We start from the raw sequence: 22,211 nt of genomic DNA, 5'->3' as shown, positions 1-22,211 counted from the left end.
CTATAATTTCTTCCAGAAATGGTCTGGCACACCTCATCAACCACACACACATGAACTTATGGAGTTTAAACTCCAAAGTTTACCACAAAAAAGCCAATGACAAAAAGAGAAGCCTCTGTGAAGCACAGCCAGCCTGATGTGCTGATCTCCCCAGCATTTATGCCCTGTTTCTTTTGCCTTTCCCTCCCTCTCACTCCTGTCTGCTCCACCAGCAGGAATGAATGGTTGACTGCCGACTCTTCCAGCTTCAGATCAAGTCCTCACTACTTCTAGAAGCTTCTCTGCTCTCTAGAGCATAGTATTCTTTCACATTTCTGAATTCACAATGGTTATTCGGAGATAAATCTTAAACTGTCTTGTCTTTAATTTCCATGAGCATTTTGGTGTGCTATAGTCAAGAGTTCAGGTTCTGACGTCAGATTTTTGGCTTTTACATCTTGGCTCTTATCTAGCTCTGGGATTTTTGACCAAGGTACTTGATCTTGCTAATCTTGTCTCCATCCGTGAAAATTGGGAATTTACCATCAGTAAAATGGTGACAATTACACGAGCTAATGCATGTGGCATGCTAAGCACAGGGCCTGGCACATTGTCAGTAGGGAGACCATCCACTTTGCCCAAGATAAAGGGCCTTCCTGAGAAGATCCTTCAGAACTAAAACTGGGTTAGTCCTGAACAAACTGAGTTGGTTCCCCTAATTGTAAGCATACCATTTACATTATTTAAATTTCATTGTACTCACATCTCGTGTTCCTTGGGAAATAATCCCTATGTTCCATCTTTCCCCCCTTAAGTTTCATAGGGGCACATGCCTAGGTGCTCAAATATTTTCATTTGTACTGTATTTTCTTAAAAGAGGTTTTTTGTAACTTACAGCAATAAAATTTATCTAAGACTAGAAAATGGAAACAGATGTTATGTGAGTGAGTCTAGACGAGGAAATTGCTAGGACCCTAGCATTGGCTTGAGAGATAATGGTTGAATTTCTCAAGACATTTTTGGCTACACAGTCCCCCTGTCCTCTCAGATGGTGACTAGGTTCTGCTCTGGTCAGTCCCCAGGAGGCAGGGTCAGCTTGCATTAGTCAGCTTCCCCTTGGTGGTGCCTTGTGGTACTTGCCTTACCAGGGGTATTGCATATTAGCCTCTGAATTATTCCCCAGTGAGTTTCCTCTTGACTCAAATTTCTTCTCATAATCCCTGGTTGCTTCCTAAATCCTTGTTTGTTAGGAACAGGTCATAGGGCTGGGTGTGTGTATTAGCCTGTTCCGGCTGCTGCAACAGAATGCCAGAGAGTGCATGGCTTGTAAACTACAGAAATCAATTCCTCACAGTTCTGGAGACTGGAAGTTCAAGATTAGCTGCCAGCATGGTCCGGTCTGGTGAGGTCCCTTTTTCCAAGTTGCAGATTGCTCTCTCCAACTTGTGTCCCTATATGGTGGAAATAGACCTAGCTGGCTCTCTGACTTCATCTCATAAGGGCACTAATCCTGTTCATGAGGCTCCACCCTCATGACCTGGTCATCTCCTAAAGGTCTACCTCAAAATACCATCGCCTTAGGGGTTAGGTTTCAACATAGGAATGGGAGAGGGTGACAAAAAGATTTAGTCCATTTGATGGGGGGAGAGAGAATTTGGGGCTAGCATAAACAGAGCCACACATGCCCCTAAATTTGTGTCACTTGGGGGAGAAGGAAGCTGATGGTAGCTCAGTGGTTCATCACTAGGAGGATATTAAAAATAAAGCACAAATGTCCAGTTCCTCCCATTCCCACCCCAGAGATTCTGATTTCATTGGCCTGGGACATGGACCTAACATGGTTTTAAAAGCTCCCAGGTGAATTTAATATGCGGCCAGGATGGAAACCACTGCAGGTAACTGATTCCTCCTCTGTCTGCTTCCTTCTCACAGTTCATGGCCCCTACCTGAGTTCGAAATTTAACATGTGAAATAGTAACAATTGCTTTTATTTTTGCATACGATTTCCAACATTTGAGCACTAATGATAATTATGTATGTTTTTAAAACTTGTTGGTTTTAACGCAGTTGTAGGTCATTTCATTTTTATGTTAAAGTCTGTTTGTTCACGGTTTATTAAGTAGCAAGCCTGTCTTAGGCAGCTGTCTATTCACAGCTTATCATTAAAAACCAACAAACTAAAACCTAGAGGCAATCTAGCTTTTCTTTGTTTTTTTTTGTTTTTTGTTTTTTTTGTTTGTTTGTTTGTTTGTTTTTGCCAGGCAGGAAAAGAATTTTCTATAGTGCTAGGAATTTTCTCAGATCAAAAAATAGCTTCTCATTGCTGGATTGGGCATAAATGTTGTGGATTTAGTACCTACTTGTGGTTTGTGGAGGAGAATCAGATGCCATGGGACTTGAGGGTTCTGACATGGAGCTCTTGATGGCACATGCAAAAGCCGTTTGAGCAAAAGGGTTCACATCATGAGCCTACTCTATTACCACTCGACTGCCTTGCTCACGGCCTAGGTGAGATCTAATTAGGATATAGCTCATTATTTACTATTTTGTGCAAAACTAGCAGCATATTTACACTTTCTCTTTTATATTTATGTCTTCATTCAGTTTAGCATTTCCCCTGTGATTGTCTAAATATTCTTTGTCCTAACCCCACCCTGCAAAAACCACATTAAGTTCTCTGACACACATTAACTGATAAAAACGTAGTCCAGTGTTAGAAGTATGACAGTAATTTTACTGCATCCTATATTCTGTATAGGAGAACTTCTGGTGATTTTCTCCTTATTCTGGAACTTTTAGCAAATAAACCTGTAAGAAAAATCCCCAAATTATTTTCTCCGTTTGTGCTATGTCTGGAGTTACCTAATTACTATAGACTGTTTGCGGTCCCCCAAACCCACATGTTGAAATCTTAACTCCCATTGCGATGGTGTTAGGAGGTGGGACCTTTGGGGAGTGATTAGGCTGTAAGAGTGGGGCCCCCATGAATGGATTAGTGCCCTTATAATAGGGACCCCAGAGAGCTCCTTTATCCCCTCTTGCCACATATGGACACGGCGATTTGAACCAGGAAGTGGGATCTCACCAGACACTAAACCTGCTAATGCCTTAACCTTGGACTTCCCAGTCTCCAGAACTAGAAGAAATAAATGTTTCTTGTTTTAGCCACCCATTTCATAGTGTTTTGTTATAGCAGATTAAATGGACCAAGGCATCAATAAAGCACCCTTTTTATTGTTTGCATTTGGAGTCTGGCCATCTACGATTACCCTACAGTCACGGTCAGGGTGAGGCTCATCTTTAATGAGTGGAGAGCTTCTTCGTGTCACTATGCGGAGATGATTGTTCTGTCATCTTCTATGTTTTTATTCTGTAAAGCGGGAATGATGCCTAGCTAAGACAGCTGTTTGAATGACTAAAAGACAACATGAAAGTCCACGCACACTGAGGACACTTAGTAATCCCCCTTCTTTCACCTGTTCTGGGCATGTCCCCCAGAGTGGGTGTCCTTTTGTGGTAGCTTCTCCCTTTATTGTAGGTGCATTTCTTTGGTTTGTTCAATCTTTGTACGTTTGCATGTATTTCCTCATTTTTTCACTTTCAGATTTGGGAAGGCTCCTAAAATTTTTCTTCCTCTAGTTTCATCTTCTGTTTTATAATCTTCACGTCTACTTCCTTCTTTATCTTGGTTTTTGTCTCCTTCCATTGTAAGAATACACATTAAATAGAAAGTATTAGTAAACTGGCTGTTTGTGGAAGGACTTTATTGTGCAGTGAAAGTGATATTCGGGTGGGATAAGTACTAAAAGGATGCTCCAAATCGATCCTGAAGCCTTTGGCGCTTTTGCCAGCTTCCGGATCTCGGGTCAATAAATCTTACCAATGTGAGATGAAAGTTGAGTCACACGTCTGTGTTTTACTGTTGCCTTAGGATAATGAAAGCTATCGTGTGTGATTTCCACTTGTTTTGCAATAAAAACCCTCAAACTCAAAACTCTTGGGGTGTAAGACCATCGTACCTTTATCATCATGCATCTGTACCAATGCTCATGGGATCTGGCCACTGGTTTACAAAGACGGTGCTGTACACTCCTCTCTTCCATAAGAAGTCCTTGCTTGTCATGAAATTAGCCTATCAACCTTTTGCTCTACCTTCTGAGTTCCATATTTTCATGGAAGAAATCTCAGACTCACATGGAATAATTATCTTTTAGCTAAGTTCTTAATAAACCCAATTTCCAAAGCTACTGCTTTTAATTTTCTTTTGCTTGTTTTACCTATGGTTCATAAAAAGCATTCGTGTAGTAAAACAATAAAAAAGGTCAATGTCTGTCTCTTCTTAAATTGGCACTTTAAAAAATTTTTGATTTTTAAATTTTTTAATTACAGTTGGTATATGATATTATATTAGTTTCAGGTGTACAACATAGTGATTAAACATTTCTATAACTTAACAAAGTGATCACCCTGATAAATCTATTACTCATCATACATAGTTGTTACAATATTATTGACCATATTCCTTATGCTGTACTTTACATTCCCATGACTATTTTGTAACTACCGATCTGTACTTCTTTCTTCTTTTTTGTTTTTCACCCAGCCCCCGACCCCTCTCCCATCTGGCAGCCATCAAAATGTTCTCTGTATCTATGAGTTTGTTTCTGTTTGTATATTTTGTTCTTTAGATTCCACATATAAGTGAAATCATATGGTATTTGCCATTTTCTGTCTGACTTACTCCACTCAGCACAATACCCTCTAGATCCATCCCTGTTGTTGCAGATGGCGAGATTCATTCCATTGTATATATGTACCACTTATTCTTTATCCATTTATTCATTGATGGGCAGCCAGGTTGCCTCCATATCTTGACTATTGTACATAATGCCTCAATAATCATATGGATTCTCGTGTCTCTTTGAAGTAGTATTTTGGATTTCTTCAGAGAAATACCCAGAAGTGGGATTACTGGGTCCTTCTTTGTCTCATGTTATAACCTGTGTTTTAAAGTCTATTTTGTCTGGTATAAGTATTGCTACTCCAGCTTTTTTGTTTGTTCGTTTGTTTCAGGCATTTACTTTTACTAAGTTGATTCATCTGGGCTCTCAGTTATATTTTTCATAGCCCTAACAAGAGCTTCCTAAAAACTCTTTCACTGTACCAGGTAAAAGATAGATAACAAGGTTTGATGACTCCAGAGGACTTGCATTAAGTAATGCACCCAGAGAGAAAAATGGAAATAATCAACAGAGACATGAAGAAAAACCGTAGGACTAGATAGATGATGTTTGCTCCAAGGTTTCTCATTCTTAGCATATAATCCTGCTCTCTCAAACACACACAAATTTAAGACAAATATACTACTTTTGTTTCCCACTGTATTTGATAATACCTACAGATTCCCTTTGAAGGTCAAACTTGAGTAATCAAGTAGATGTGAATATACTTGATATTTAAATGCAAAAATTAGAGAACACTGTTAAAAAATTCTTGAATCATCAGTACTTCTGGGCACTAGACTAGGAGTATGATGTACAAACTATGTAAACGTAAACATATTACATCATAGGAGATAGCAAATTTAACATTTTTTTCACTGTTGTCCTTTCTTGTTAGTTTTTTCCCCCAAAATATTTTAAGATGGTTATGTTTAACCCTGTACATCAAAGGTCATAGTTAAATAGTGTAACGAAGGATTAAAAGTTTAACTTTAAGTAACTTTACAGGGTTATTTACTTAATTTTACTTAGTATTTATGAATACATTAAAATAATAATTAATAAAATGACTTGTTTAATGGATTAAAAACCAGTTCAGGAGTGCCAATCTGGAACATGCAGTTGGAATCACTGACTAATGTATTTAACTGGAAAAGCCCTAAGTATCCAGAGCCATTTGTTAACAGCCAATGTCCAGGGCCATCACTGTCCTGAGAGGGCAGTTGTTTTTGTCACTTTTCTTCTGCCTGGCAAGCATTGAACACAGTGGACGGTGATAATTGTCAACATTTAGGGAGGTTTACTAAATGACAAGCAGTGGGGTACACCCTATGCACACATGAAGTCACTTAATAAATATTTGCTGAAAGTCAAGGGAATGAATAAATGGTCAGTGCTTCCAGCTTCCAACACAGAAGAGGCCCTTTTACTCAGCTGATTAAGTGGGCTCAGATATTCATGGGGATTTCATTATTTTTTCTTCATGAGTGAATTTTGACAATATCCTTGACATCTCTTGACATTAAATATTTAAACTGAGTTGATAATGTTAAAAAGTATGATTTTTCTGAAGTATTTCATGTGTAATGTTTTAATAACTTTATAATGTACTACGAATCCAAGTTAAGATCTTGGCAATTTCTCTTTGATGCCACATCTAGACATTAAATCAACACAACTTGTAACAACATTGTAATATGAATTAATTCAAGACCTAGTTAAAAAAAATGCACTTTAACAATATCATTATCATCTGGAGAACACATTAATGATTTGTAATTTTCTGATGATTAAACTTCTTTAAAGTTTGATGTTCTCATATATCATTAGAATGAATGTGCCACTTATAAAACATTAATTATTCATAATACTCAGGAATTACATCTGCTTTATTCTTTTACTATAAAAACTGCCCCGAATAAATCAACCCATGATAATTTCTTCATATATGCAACAAAAATGGCAACTGTTCTGGATTTTTATAGCATGTGTATCATGCAAGTTTTACTAATGTATCATTTAATTAATTCAAAACATAATGAAGGACATACTACTAAAATATCCTCATTTAAAGCCCAAGCTTCTACTTACCAGTTCTTAAATATACTTATAGAGAAACACACAAGCTGATCAACTGACTTTGTGGTTTTTATCTAGCTTCTGTGTTGGTTTCTTTAGGATTCAGTGTTCTTCCAAATAGGAACTACGTCTTTCGAATGTCAAAATTAGTGGTGAGAACAGCACAAACTAAGTGAATACTATTTTGATACTATTTTTTTTTTGATGTAGAAGAATATGTTTGTGAAATTCCTTAAGTGGTTGGTTTTCTCAGTCTTTTGTAACATATGCAGCTGATCGATGTAGTCTTGACTTACAGCCAAAATAAAATTGGGAATTCGTATGTTGTAAGTAAAGGTTTATTTTAAGGATGTAGACCTACTATTAACTGATAAACATACATTGCTAAATATTTGCTATGTTTACCATCTTCGTAAAAGTAACATTCAGCTCTATGTCTTAAAATATTTAGAACATCCCATTATTTCTGAAGTATCTAGTGAAAGCATTTACACTCTGTCATTGGTTTGACAATCCATTGAAATTCCTTTAAATACCCTTTTTTTTAATGCCTGTGAGGATCACCATGGCCAAGTGAAAACATGATTTTGTTAAGGGATTATGGGAAATTTATTTTTGCACTTGTGTTATTTTAACATAGCATCTGTAGTAGAGTAATACAGATATTTCTAATATATTTTGACTGCATGTTCAACTGATTCCCTATATATGTCCTAATTACTGAAATTTATACTAATCTAGAGGTTACTTATAACATCAATACTCAAATTTCACATGACACCAAAAATGAGATTTTGTTTCAGAAGATTCCAGAAGAGCAAGAAGTCATTTGAGGGGTCGGGAGGGGTATTTTGAGACCTGCTTTAAGGAATCTATGTGTGTATTTCATGTGCAGCACCTGTTCTTCCTGGAGCCTACCAGCAAAGCCATTCCCAAGGCTATGGGTACATGCACCAGACCAGCCTTTCATCCATGAGGTCAATGCAGCATTCCCAGAATCTGGTAAGTGTCGATTTGAAATGTTCCTTCTCTCCTGGTCTTCCCATTTCATCTCCGAAATAGAAATGCATGTGGAATAGAGTCGAACTGAATATGGCACATTTTCTTTTTTTCGATGCTAAAATGACTTTGATTTATTTATTTCTTTTTATTTATTTTACATTTTAAAATTTGCTATTTATTAATATCTAGATGACACACAATATTACATTAGTTCCAGGTACAACATAGTGATGTGACATTTACGTATCTTACGTATGATCACCACAATAAGTCTAGTAACCATCTGTCACCATATAAAGTTATTATGATATTATCGACTATATTCCCTGTCCTTTACATTACATCTCCTTGACGTATTTTATAGTTGGAAATTTGTGCCTCTTATTACCCTTTACCTTTTTCGCCCATTCCTCCTACTTCTCGCCCACCCCTGGCAACCATCAGTTTGTTCTATCTATAAATCTGTTTTGTTTTGTTTGTTTGTTCATTTAATTTGTCTTCTTATATTCCACAAAAAAGTGAAATCATATGGTCTTTGTCTCTCTCTGACTTATTTCACTTAGCGTAATACCCTCTAGGCTCATTCATGTTGCAAATGGCAAGATTTCATCCTTTTTGTGGATGACTAATCTTCTATTATATATGTATGGACCACATCTTCTTTATCGATTCATCAGTTGATGGACATGCACATTTTCATATAAAGGGTATATGATATGCTTCCATTTGTACAACCCTTTTGAAGGAAGCTAAAGACTTATAGAGAAAAACCACTGAGAAAGGAATGTGTGATGTGAAAACATGTAAACAATAAAACACAAAGAATCTACCAGTTCAATATCCTAATTGTTAACTTTGTGATCAGTATTAGCTAATTATGATCTTCATTCAGGTGTGTTAAGCACAAATATTTTGTCATATTAACTGGTTAACTTTGACATTAATCAGAGTGGTCACTAAAACCTAAATGATAGAACCAACATGTCTTTGAACCCTCTTGTTGGAAATCTTGAAGTATTGATTCATTAAATGTAAAGTTTGGAAGCGGTATTCCAGGTCATTTAGTCAAATGTGCCATCTCATGCTGAAATTCCTTCTCCAAGCTCCTGACATAGTCACTTGGCCTTTGCCTGAGAACTCAGAAACAGGTGCCACCCCCCACCTCAACAATTTGAAAGTTATCTTTAGTTACTCTAAAATCCTTATGTCTCAGTCAATTTCCTCAGTTTATAAGTTCAATTGATTTTGAGATTGTCTGATGTTCATATTAGCTAAACTCTTGGCCTTAAATGAAAACAAGTATAGTAAACTTCAATTTATGTTTTCAATAATAATCCCTTATCAAATATATGATTTGCAAATATTTTCTCTCATTAGGTAAGTCGCCTTTTCATCTTGTTGATGGTTTTCTTTGCTGTGCAGAAGCTTTTTAGTTTGATGTAGTCTCACTTGTTTATTTTTGCTTTTGTTGCCTTTGCTTTTGGTGTTGAATCCAAAAACCATCACCAAGACCAAAATCAGGGAGCTTACTGCCTATGTTTTCTTGTAGGAGTTTTATGGTTTCAGGTTGTACATTCAAGTCTTCCATCCATTTTGACTTAACTTTTGTGTATGGTGTAAATGGAGGTCCCGTTTCATTCTTTTGCATGTGGCTGTCCAGTGTTCCCAACACTATCTATTGAAGAGATTGTCCTTTCCCCATTGTATATTCTTGGCTCCTTTGTCATAAATTAGTTGACCGTATATGCATGGGTTTATTTCTGGGCTATTTTGTTCCATTGATTTACGTGTCTGTTTTTATGCCAGTAGCCTACTGTTTTGATGACTATAGCTTTGTAATGTAGTTTGAAGTCAGGAAGCAAACATTTTCTTCATCAAAGGTTTAGTTATATTTACCTTAATATTTAGAATATTTACATGCTAAATTTCTACGACTCTGATACAAAAACCAATAAAATGAGTAAGTTATTGATTTTTTCCCTTTTATTTGTTTTATATATTTGTAAGAGATAACAACAATTCTTAATACCTGTTTAAGAACAGTTAATTGCCTGTGCCAGGGGACCAGTTGCAGTGACTTGGATCTGTCTGCCACTATGGCAGGTTTTGTTCTCTGAATCCTGGGGACCAGGGGAGAAACTGTGCAATCTAAGCTGAAACTAGGGGCAGTTGAGCTTTACTCTTCAGAGCTTCCTTTTTGATGGGCTAAGGATAGATTGTATTGAGCGGTTTGCTCTATCCCCGTTCTGCCCCCAAATATTATTCTTTTTTGCTCGTCTAGTAAACTTAACATGAGCAGAGTTAGGACAGCAGGCTCTGGTTTCTAGATCTCCAGAAATAAATGTACTTGGCAACATTCCTAATAGTTTTACTTTGTGTGCGGGTTGGTTTGTTGGGACTGGCATTTGTGGCTGTGACCGTTTTGGTATTCATCGTGTGACCCCGTCTCTCCTTTCTCAGAGGACCTACCGAGCCATGTACGATTACAGTGCCCAGGATGAAGATGAGGTGTCCTTCAGGGATGGCGACTACATCGTCAACGTGCAGCCCATCGATGACGGATGGATGTACGGCACAGTGCAGAGAACGGGGAAAACGGGCATGCTCCCCGCGAATTACATCGAGTTTGTTAATTAATCCTTTCTCCTGGCCCTTTGAGCTCTATTCTAATGTATTCTAAACCTAATCTTTTTAAGAGATAGAAGCTACTTTTAAGACAACTTGGCAGTTATTTTACAATAATCTATCCTTACTCTGACAATTAGACACACAGGCACCAGGAAGAAGGAATGACTTCTGGGCTGAAAAGAGCAGCGTTTTCAGTAATTCCTACAAACAGAATAATTAGGTCTGGAGACCTGGTGCTGCTAATTGTGTTATTGGTTTCTTTTGATTGGCTATTGAATCCTTCTGGGAAATGTATTTTTGTAGACTTTAATAGAGATGTTGATTGTCCCGTAAATGTAACAAGTATATGAGACTTCTTAGCTGTCACTTTGGAATCACCAGAAGCCAGTTCTCTTAATTCAGTAACACAGCCAATAATTTAAAAACTGTTTAGTTTTGGAGTCATTAGGCAGTTTCCAATTCCAGTGAAAATTGCCTAATATAATAAATGCAAGCAGTGGCAGAATAATAGTTTGGTTCAAATTAAATTGACTGGTGGCCTTAGGGACCTGGAAACTTCTGTTGAACAAAGAAAATTTTTTGTTTCCTTGGCCAACTTGGTTCTCTTTATTTCTCATTTGTACCAAGGCACATCCTACTCCCCATTTACATTCTGTGGACCCAAGTGTATGCTTGGCTCCATAGACTGTCAGAACCAAATGACTTCACAGCTACTCTGCAGAGGGCAAACTTAAGTCCATCTCTATTATTTCCTAATCACCCTTACCCTGTTGCATGACATGTAGGTTCAAGCTTCTGTAACATAGGCAGCTGTCCCGCCCATCCCTGTGATTAAAGCAGAGAGTGTGGCTGGTATATAAAAGCCTTTCCTCTAGTTGCCAGCTCATCAGAAAAACATATTTTGAAAAGTTGCTTGAGATTCTCCTGCTGCATCGCACTCTAGTTTCGAAGGATTTGCACCTTAGGAAATAGTCGTATACTCTAGTAAATAAGTGATTTAGGTGTTTACTGAACAGCTTTCATTAACTTAATGCCGCTCTTGATTTAAAAGTTAAGAAAACTTCACACAAGCCAGTGACAAAGTGGAATATGAAGTGTGCTGGAGAAAACCAGCAAAGAAAAGTTACCAACTTCACATAGAGAGAAGGAGCTGATCTGGTTTCTTATTTTGGAAAATGGTATTCAGATTCTGGAGTGGAAATCTAGCCACTGAAGCCAGTTAATGAAAAGACTTCCTTTCTACTTTCTGCTTTTTATTTTCCAGATCACATTCAGAAGGTGAGCTAGAAATGTCATCAGAGATTTTAGGTATAAACCCACCAGAAAAGGAACTGTCAGATTTTGATTTCCAAATGAGGGACCTTGAGGTTTCTTGCTGGATTCACAGCCATGACTGCAGCCATTGCTGACGGGTCATTAAATTTCACCTGGAGTTCACGGTCAAGATCACGAGAAATTACTGTCTATCAGCAACTTTGTTTTTCTGATTGTGCCAGTTATTGGAGACTGCAACAGGGTAGCATTTAAGCAAGGTCTGACTCTACAGTTGTGGTGAACCTAAAAAAAACAAAGTTATAAAACTGTAATAAAATGTATGGGTCTTGGGGATATCTACCTGATGTGATACATTCAAAGAAATTAACAAAATATCCTGTAAGATATCTTTTATTGAAATGCTTATTAGTCCAAAGGCAAATGTTAGTTCATTTACACCTTTGAAAATGTAGCAAATACTTTTGAAAATCATTTTACTCAGTTAAAAGTGTATTAAGTAAAGTTTATTACACGTAAGCTGCATTTACATGACAGACATAAATTGAAAAGAGAAAGTTCAGTATGTTAGCTGTAGCTGAAAATTTTTTAAAAATTAAAAAGAAAAAATGTAGGAATATTACTACAGATTTTTTTGAGGGGGCTTTACAGATTACTAAATAACCAGCTTGACTGATTTTCTATCATTGAAATGACCAGTCATGATTAAATGGATTAAACCCCATGTCAGTTTTAATGTCTTGTACACAAACCTACAAACACAAGCCGATCTTGCAATATTCTTGCAAAATTTTCTGTGTATTAAAACTATAGGAAATAAGTTGACTCAACTTTATGATATCATTAAGTAAACATTTACGTTTCACCCAGACAGAACTCTTTTCATGATTATAAAAAGGAATAGTTTTTGATTAAATTGCAGACATAAATGTAGGACAGGTACGATTTTTGATAGCTAGCACATTTATAGAAGCTCAAAGAAAACTAACTTAAAATGATTATAATAAAGTAGCAGCTTGATGTTTCATTGGTTCTCTCATCCACAGATTTCAAAATCAGAAAATCAGATTCATTGAATGTAAAAGTCATACTTATTTGGGGAATGATTCTCCTAAGATTTTAAGCTTTACACAGTGTTTGCATAGCTAGGTGTTTCTGCTTCCAGTCTTTAGGAATTAAGATCTGATCAGAATTTAACTAGAGGGAAGTTGTTTTACAATAAAGACTGAGGTAGAACAGGATGTTACATGTTCCTGACACTATAATTGGATAGGATTGTTATTGTTTCTAAAATTTGTCAGGATAATAACCATCTCAGCAGAAATACAGGAAACATATATGTATAATACCAAAGTGCTATTTTGACAGCAGCATTTTCAAAATTACATTCTTGAACAACTTTGCCTCTTTCCACACGCCACCACCCCCCCTTTAATTTCCCAACAGATGTCTCATACTTTACACTGACAGTTAAAGAAGGGTTTAACAAACATGTCTTTTAAAAATCAAGTTTAAGTAGACTTTACAGAGAGCATGCACCTGCTTTTATAAATTTGATGTGTTCTCCAGCCCGATAAAAGCACAAGGAGCAGTTTGATATGCTTTTAAAGGTTTCGCAAACAAAACTGTATGTGGATCATATCTTTCTGGAGAAAAGCATAGCAACAGAATATAATGCTTTTGTTGTAAGGTTTTGTAGTAAACGTTTTTACTAATTCTTTGTCTCTAGGAAAGCTTTCTATCTCTCACCTGTGGCAAAACAACTTCTTCATGTGTTCTTGTTATTGTTTACACATCCGCAGTGTAGCCTGCTTTGAAATATGTATCTGATTGTCAGATGTCCCTGCATCTTCTCATGCCTCCCCTCCCACCTCCAGACACCACACAGGAATTTGCAAGCACAATTTCAAAGAGCACCTTGTATGAAGATGGATGAGGCTAGAGCAGCCCCTCTCATGCCGCTAGGTTCATTGCTCAAAGAGGATGAAGATGCAGTTTTGACAGGGTTACCCAAAGTGTTTCTTTCCTTATCCTCTCTCTCCATGTTGAGCTAGTGGTCGAGAAGCCAGCTTTTCTAAAACAGTGGAAGTTCAGGAGGTGCATCTCTTTTGCAGGTTTATCCTTCTCCAGAGGACTGTTTTTAGTGAAAAGATAAAGAAAATATGTGTGATCCTTTAATAACACATCCCTATAGAAAGTGGATATAGTTTATACCAAAATTATAATAGAGATATATAAAGAAATAGGTGCCTTTTTGATACCCTGGTTTATCCACCATGGTGTTGGAAAGAAAATCAAACAAGCAAGCTCCTGCCTGTTCTATAGTAATATTTTATTATACATGATTGGTATTTTTGTGGTGGAGAAACGAGATTAGCTCCTGACAGGTGTACAAAGGGATAGCTGATTGTATTTTACCTCTAAAGGTTTAGAACTTTAGAAAGTACTGACTCCTATCTATTTCTGAAAGGTTCTCTGTGGATTTATATATAGTTGAGATGCGTAAACATTGACTTTAGATCTGAGATTTAAAATAAAATACCTATTGTAAGATAGAAGATTTATCCTGAAACACTGGATTTCATTAACCAATGTCACCATAAAAAATAAATTAATTAATTTAAAAAATAGGAAAGAAAAAGATAGAAGGTTTATGTTACAAGGCTGCATTCATTGCACAAGATGAAATTCATTTCATAAGTTCATGATACTTTAGCTCTTTGCTGCTGATAATCTGAAAGTGGCCGGAGTGCGCTTGTTTTGGGGATCGTGACATGGAGGTGAGAAAGCTTTAGTTAAGTAAGAAGCTATGTAAATGAATGCTAAAATGAAGATGCCCTTCTCAAGTATTCCATGCCCACTAGGGTCCTTTCCAGGCAGCCATTAACTTTTGCTGATCAAAAAAAAAAAAAAAAATCAAGGCATTGTATGATGCTACTGTGGCCGTCATTCTCTGATGTTTAAACTCCTGGAATCCACAATCCTGGAAGGGATTCCCAGGGCAAATTTCCTCCCCAATTGTCCATATTACTTTAGCGTATTCATGGGAATTCCATATGCTTTTTGTGTTTGATATATGGTATCCAGTTTGCGTAGTATATACTTCTTTGTAATCCAGTTGCTATTAAGAATGATTTACTTAAAAGAAAAGAGAAATCTGCACAATAGCCCCATATTTTGGTGTCCACATGATGAGCAGCTTAGCATTTAGAAGCAGCAATAAGTGTGATACGAGCATAGTATGGAACTGTTAGCCTTTGACCTGTGATTATGCAAAATCGAGTCATCGTGCAGTTTGGCTTCTGTTTGCTTCGAAATATGTAGAATTGTGGTTGATGATTAATTTGCAAGATTCTTCTAACTTTGAGAGGTATAGTTTTGAAGGAAACAATGTTTTTTAAATTGAAGGGACTTAGAGAATGACACAATGTTACTAATATAATTTGGCTTTTGTTATGCAAATTGTTAACACCAGCTATTAAAATATATTTTAGTAGAAATGCTTTAATTCATATTTTTTTCCTCTACACTGTGAATCTTTAAGCCTTGGTGGACTAGAGCAACATCGTGCTGCCCAAAGGACTAACCTATGCAAACTAGTTCACATTTTAGTGGATGTCACAGCAATCGTGTAATAAGACATATTTCCCCCTGCATAATGTACAGTGGCATTGAGCCTACCATCACGTATGTACAGTATAATCACTCACGAATCCTTCGAGGCTACCATAATCATTAGTATTCTTATTTGTTTAAAAGTAAATCACTGATTTATCTATTAAAACTACTTGAACGATGTCATAACAAGAATGATGGGTGGATGTGTCGGCCATGGCTTCAGTGTGGTCACTGCAAATGTTCTCCTATGACAGAACTGCGTTTTCACATGCACTTTTTTCAGGGTCTTATTATTCTGTGTCTTCTTTCTGTATTTGTAAAACATGATAACGCTTTAATTTCCTATCTCTACACATTCGGTTTGCTTAAATAAATGCAGGATATAACAAAATGGTTCCACTTCTTGGTTCTCACCTTGGTTTCTTGGAGCATGGGGTCACTGATAATATTCTGGGTATTAGGTTTATCATGACAACTCACATCAAATCTCAACAAAGGTATATGTTGGGTTTAGTGCACTTACACTGATGAGTTATTCAAAATATGGCTTCCTCCCCCACATAGACTTAGTTTTAAATGGTAACAATATTATGATTTTTAAAGTTCAGAATTTTTCTGATTTCATATCAAAGTACTACAACAATATGTCTTTGTAGTTCACTTCTTTCGAGATGAAATTCTTCCTATGTCCTCAATAGTACAACTATAATTTTCTTGAATTTGCAAGATGAAAGAAACAGCTTGCAGCAGTAACAGAAAATGCACAAATTAAGTACATGAAATGAGAAGATGCTCTGATTTCTCAGCTAAGAATGGCTCATTTATCATAGAACGTAATTGCTTTTCTAATTTTTCCATAGTTGGAAAAAGGGATTTAGTCCCTATTTTTATCCTCATGTGAATCTATTGAGACTAAGACCTTAGCCAGCCTTATCGTATTATTTTTATAGAAGTACCTCTTTGATAGCACATAAATTCTCCTAATTATAAACTGATAAACTTTGCAGATTATACATTTAGGACACTTGCTCCTAGAATAAACACTTCTTTTTAATCTTGAATTTTCTGTTTGTTTTTTTTTTATATTCCAAAAGTTTGAAATGAATATTTGTGATAGTAATCATCAAATATAATGATGCTATTTCAATTACAAAACAGCTCACTTATTTGTTCATTTACTTATTTGAAGAATTTAACTCTTTTTCTCTCTCTAAGAATTTTTTCCTCTCCACAATAATAAATTTACTCTTTGGAACCCAAGCCGCAGAGAAATAAATAACTTAGCAAGATTTCTTTTCTAAACTAAAATAATTTAGGTTTAGAATATACTATGCTTATAATTTTACCAACTTAAAATTTTGTGAAGTTACTTTTATAGGAATTTAAGACATACGTGACCACCAGAAGTCGACCAAAATAACGTTTTACAAAAATACTCAGACATCATAAATTAAAAAGTAGATAAAAGGAAAGTTTTGTTCCTTTCTCTATGTAATCTGCTTCTCCTAAACAGGATTGAATAAGAGTTTTGTGATGGCAGAAAACCGGATATGGTCCAAGGGAGAACTTAAACTACTTTCTGTAGTTCTAAGCAAAATTCTCAGGCCTTTGTCTATTATATTTGTATTTGGAGCAGCAGAGTTCTGATGAAAAATAGAATGAGAAAATAGATTTAAAGGGTGAAAAGTCAATATTAGAACAGAGGACCCAGTTACTGATTTTGTGTTTATACCATGACATTTTGATCTTTGCTACCTTTCACTTTTTTTTTTTTTTTTTTAAGTAGCAAACATGAAAGAAACTAGAAGACTAAAATAAAGAAAGAGCCAACTCTGAGCTCTGGTTATTCCACTTGAAAAAATTAGGAACTTTTCTGCATCCCAAATTTAGATTAGATTACCTTTAAATGAACTTGTTTCTGGTTCTCGATCCAAGATAGCCAGAGGGTTGCTATCCAAAGCCAAATTAACTTTATCTCCCTTGATGTCAACAATCTGGTTATAACTGACTGGATCGAAGTGACCGATCTACAGACTGCCCAGGTCCCCCTAATAGAAACAACGCAAGAACTCTGCTCAGCAGGGATGATGGTGATTGAACCCATCCACATCAGGGATCCCCGAGTTCGCAACATAAAGCAAGTTGACTAACTGGTTGTATTATTAAAAGCTGAAAGAGAAGGAAGGAAGTAGGAGTAAGGGTAAGCTGGGAGAAGCAGAAAGCATGAGTAAGAAAGAATCGTGAGATGGGGAGAAGCTATTCAGAGTAGGCTGAGTAAAAAGTAAAGTAGGTGGTCAGAAGGGGTAGAAGCCACCAAAAGATGGGAAGGAAAGGATTCTTATTAATGGTTGCCCCCGCAATTAGGGAGCCCCAACGCCTGCTGCTGAGGGTGTGCCCACACTCTGTGCCCAGGTGCACGAGGCTGTGTCCAGCTGCCACTGTGAGGCCACCTCCTCTTATCTTGGCAAAAAAAACAAATTTCACAGATGTTGGAGAGATTTATACCACGTCCCTCAAATGAAACAGTGGCAAATGTGATTGAAATGTTGATCACATTATTATAATTCAAATGCTCCAAAGTTGTCTTAAATTTTCTTTTGTTTGTGATACATTACATTACACATTCCATTGAAAATCACTTTAGTTAGGAATTGTTTCCCTGAGCCCTTCGAAGGGTGCCCATAATTAATAGCAAATGAGTTTACCTTCAGCCAGCGGGTATGTACAAAGAAAGGACTGCGGGGAATGGTCTCATGATGTCTAAATGTTTGGCAAAGAACACGGAAGTCACTGGGGCCACCTTAGGGATGTGGGCACTGTTGTTCCAGAGAGGAAAGCTGACTTGTTTTTGGAAAGCTTTCAGAAAGACCTCATTTTGCCAGGCTTAGTCTTGATTAAGGTGGATGCAGCAATAACTGCGATTTATCCATTCAACATACATTCGCTATGTATGATTCAAGGAAGAGACATAGGAACTCTCCTCACAAAGCTTATACATACTAAACAACTAAGAATACATATGTACACATTTGTATATGCTTGTGTACACTTACACAATGAATTGCTGAATTGCAGTTTGAGACATTACAGAAGGGAAGCCCCGTGCACCCCGAGTCCTCGTGGCTGTGGACTTGGGGGGCGAGTGCAGACTTCTTTGAGGAGCTGCTCTTAGAACTGGGTTCTGAAAGCTGCACTGAGAACAGTATCTGTCCAGGTCGGCATTATGCGTGTGGGAGAGTTGAGCCACTGGCAGCTAGTAATAGAAGTACTCCAGTCCACTCCCATATTTTAATGTAAGTCAAAGTGGCAGATTTTCATACTTTTAATAAAGGTCTTTACGGACAAAAGTCAGGGTATGCATGTACATTCATTTATGTGTATGTACTACTCTTTTATTATTCTAATTATAACTTACTCTTCTTTAAAAAATTCAGCAGGTTGCAAAGAGTTAGTTGTATAAACAGAGTTTTATAGATGTGGAATACTTCATTTCCTTTTTTGGATGATTGGTTATTATGTAGGCTTTTCTGTGTTCTTACCTCCTCCTTGCATATTTTTGGAAAATGTGTGCTTATTGGAGTTTACGTCGTACAGTTGGCAGGAGAACCACTGATTAAAATGCCATTCTCTTCCATTTTAGATTTCAAACATTTGGGGGTTGTCCTTCCTATATAATATGTTATATGAGTTAGACTTGCTACATTAACTGGACAGTACAGAGAAAAATTACTCACAGTGCAAAAAAGTCATTAGTGATTTTATGTAAGTCCTTGCTCTGAGGTAAACTATAGCTTTGTTTATAGAATTCCAGCAAGAAAATGGAACATCTGCCTCCTCTAAAAGTCTGAAAGTATGTTTGCCCACTTTATCTTGGATGTCATTGCCTCATTTAAACTAATCATTAATAATATTTTGGATGTATTTGGTTCCCCTAATCAATCAATGCCTAATAAAATGCTTGTTATGAGAACATTCATTGATATTTACAAACATTTCTTGGCTGCATGTACAGCTTTCTTTCAGAAAGAAATTTTTTGATTTTCAAGATGATGCCACAGAAGGTGACTTCTGAATGTCTACACGACATTTTGTTAGGCTGCTTTTTTTTAAAAAAAAGGGCAGTGTTAATGATTCAGCCATAATGTCATATTTTACAATTGACGTCCCTCCCCCATGCAGATGACAATCCACATATAACTTTGGACTCTCTCAAAACTTAACTACTAATAGTGTACTATTGACCAGAATCTTACTGGTAATATAATCCATGAACACAGAGGTCCCCAACCTTTTTGGCACCAGGCATCTGTACTCCTATGAGACTCTAATGCCTGATGATCTGAGGTGGAGCTGAGGCGGTGATGCTAGCTCTGGGGAGTGGCCACGAATACAGAGGAAGCTTCGTTCGCTTGCCTTCTGCTCACCTCCTGCTGTGCGACCCGGTTCCTAACAGGGACCCCTGAATTAACACACATTTTGTATGTTATATGTACTATATACTCTATTCTTACAATAAACTAAGCTAGAGAAAAGAAAATGTTATTAAGCGAATAATAAGGAAGAGAAAATACATGTATTTTATGAGTTCATAGATAAATACCTAATTTTTCTTAAATTTTTAAAAATATTTTTAGGCTACATAGTTCATCTGTGAGTTTTTTCAAATTGTCACAAATCTCCAAAATTTTTTCCAATGTATTTATTGAAAAAAATCCATGTATAAGTGGACCTATGCAATTAAAATCCTGTTCAAAGAATAACCGTGTTGTAACGATATGTAGTATCATTTATTTACATACCATGTTCCCTCTGGTTTACATTAATTTCTGTGGGGTTGGGAGAAGAGGTGCCTGAAATGCCTGTGGGACAAACTTATTTTTGTGACACATCTGAGCGGGCTCCTTCTCAGTGTCATCCAGTGGTCCAGGTGGTGTGGCTCCCCTCTCCCTGCAGCTGGGGACCCAAGAGCACGATGAGATTTTTCCTATTTTCTATGATTTATGTTCCAGAAAGACATGGAAGTTGAGGGAGAGGATAGTTCTTATGATGATTTATTTTCCAAGCAGGCAAGTAAAAGATGTTTGTGGTCGGAGACCAATAATTATATTGTGCCGGCCTCTTAGTGTCATTAAAAAGTTTTGGATGTAAAGAAGGCGGAAACATTTTCAGAACTTCGAATGGGGCTTCCGGTCTTGATGTAAGTTCTTTGATCATGACTGAGACCCTAAAATGGCAGTTTTGACATTTTTAATCGTTAAGAATTGGACAGATTTAATTTAATTATGTTTATGCACAGGTCAAAGATTTAGATTATGATTGGGGTGGAGAGAAGTCCTCATCCCAAAGATAACTGTGTCAGAGGAGTGAAAACCCAGAGACAACCACGGCAGGAAAAGGAAGTGGCTGAGTCAAGGGCAGACACAAAGCTCCCGATATCTCGTTTGGATGAAAAACTCAAAAGTTTTAGCTTCAAGTGGAATTGGATCTTTCGAAATTATTTCAGTTTCAGGAAGTAGAATCGGTGTTGGCCTTGCTTATTTTTTTATGTCTTTACAGTATAGTAATATCCACAAAACGATGATGCGTTTGTTTAACCCTTTTATTGAAAAGCTGGATTCAGGATGCATCTGGAAAATGCTGAAAATTAACTTCGTGTGAGCGCAAGTTGGGGCACATTCTTTAAATTTAGGATGCCCCAGCTCTTCTGTGGATTTTTTTTAAAGTCCGAGTAGAGAATCTACATTCTGTTGAATTGGGGTAATCGCACGTTTCTGAGGGAGATGAGTTTGAATGGCAACATGTTCCCCTTACACTCACAGAGTTTTAGGGGAGCAGAGACCTCAGTCCAACACTTCGCCTTCAGGAAGATATGGCATGCTTGTCTCATTTTATAGACAGAAGCTCAAGGACCAAGAAAATTGGCAACTCGGTCATAATCAAATGGCAGGTGATTCAAAGGATGGATAAAACCTCAGTTCTTCTGTTTTCCGTCACTGTGCCTCTCCCATCAGCTGCTGGTTTTCTTAACAGATTCTCAATCTGTGTAAAATGAGGAGGAGGACAATGAGCTCATATCTAGTCATCCTTGTTCCTTTCATGTCCCAGTAACAGCTGTGAGCACTGAGGAAAGTGATCCCAGGTGGTGGCCTGACTTTGATCCTCCAAACCACTGCAAGGACACTGAGGAGGAGCAGAAGTATTGATGGTGTCCAGATTCTCATATCACAGGTCAGGAAGTCAGTATCTCTTTCTTTTAAGACCCTACGACTGCAAATTAAGATAAGAGGAAGACAGGGTCTTCAGAGTACTGATACTCAGTTAGAACCTGTTCTCCTGTTCCAGGTCCAACCCTTCCTTCTCCCGAGAAGACTCAGTAGGGAGAATTAAGCCGCCATCTGCTCCAAACGCAGATGGCTTGTCATTTGGGTAGGTCGATGGCGTCGGGACTTCTACCCAATTTGTTTTTAAATATCAATTTTCAACCAACATTTTTTTAAACACCTCATATATGCCCAGCTTGTGATGCCAGCAGAGTTCAGACTTCGACCGTAAGACAAATGCGTGGCATGTTATGACATCGCCCCTTCCCAGCACGCGTGCTTCTGCCTTCTTCTTCCTTTCCTTTTATCTCATCCCTTCCGTGTCTTGTTTCCTTCTTTTTCTTTTTTTAAACATGTCGCTCTATGCTTTTAACAAAAGGAATCCATCCTAACTATAAAACATTCAGGAGAGTGAGGAAAAGAAAAAAATAACTTATGAACTCGCCGAGAAATTCTCGGTGGCGATGTGTATCCTTGCAGGATATTTATACGTGTGCATATATTTTTAACAATAATTGTCTTAGAGACAATTTTACGTACCTTTTCTCCATTTAATCTTGTATAATGAAAATTTCTTTTATCATTAAATAAT

At 37.1% G+C, this 22,211-nt stretch overlaps 1 protein-coding gene across 1 annotated transcript in view; it reads left to right on the top strand.

Annotated features, from left to right (window-relative positions):
• The window catches only part of NEBL (nebulette), a 153,551-nt gene extending 137,861 nt beyond the window's left edge, over positions 1 to 15,690 (top strand). The window contains exons 27-28 of the mRNA XM_023533124.1: positions 7,675 to 7,781; positions 10,242 to 15,690. Coding sequence (XP_023388892.1) covers positions 7,675 to 7,781; positions 10,242 to 10,418 — 284 coding nt within the window. The 3' untranslated portion in view covers positions 10,419 to 15,690. The remainder of the gene's footprint in view (positions 1 to 7,674; positions 7,782 to 10,241) is intronic.
• Positions 15,691 to 22,211: the final 6,521 nt, after the last annotated feature.

Source organism: Pteropus vampyrus, unplaced genomic scaffold (genome assembly GCF_000151845.1).
Source record: "Pteropus vampyrus isolate Shadow unplaced genomic scaffold, Pvam_2.0 Scaffold96, whole genome shotgun sequence".
NCBI classification, from domain to species: Eukaryota; Metazoa; Chordata; class Mammalia; order Chiroptera; family Pteropodidae; genus Pteropus; species Pteropus vampyrus.
The sequence above is the reverse complement of the archived record's forward strand: the minus strand, read 5'-3'. Positions and strand labels throughout refer to the sequence as shown.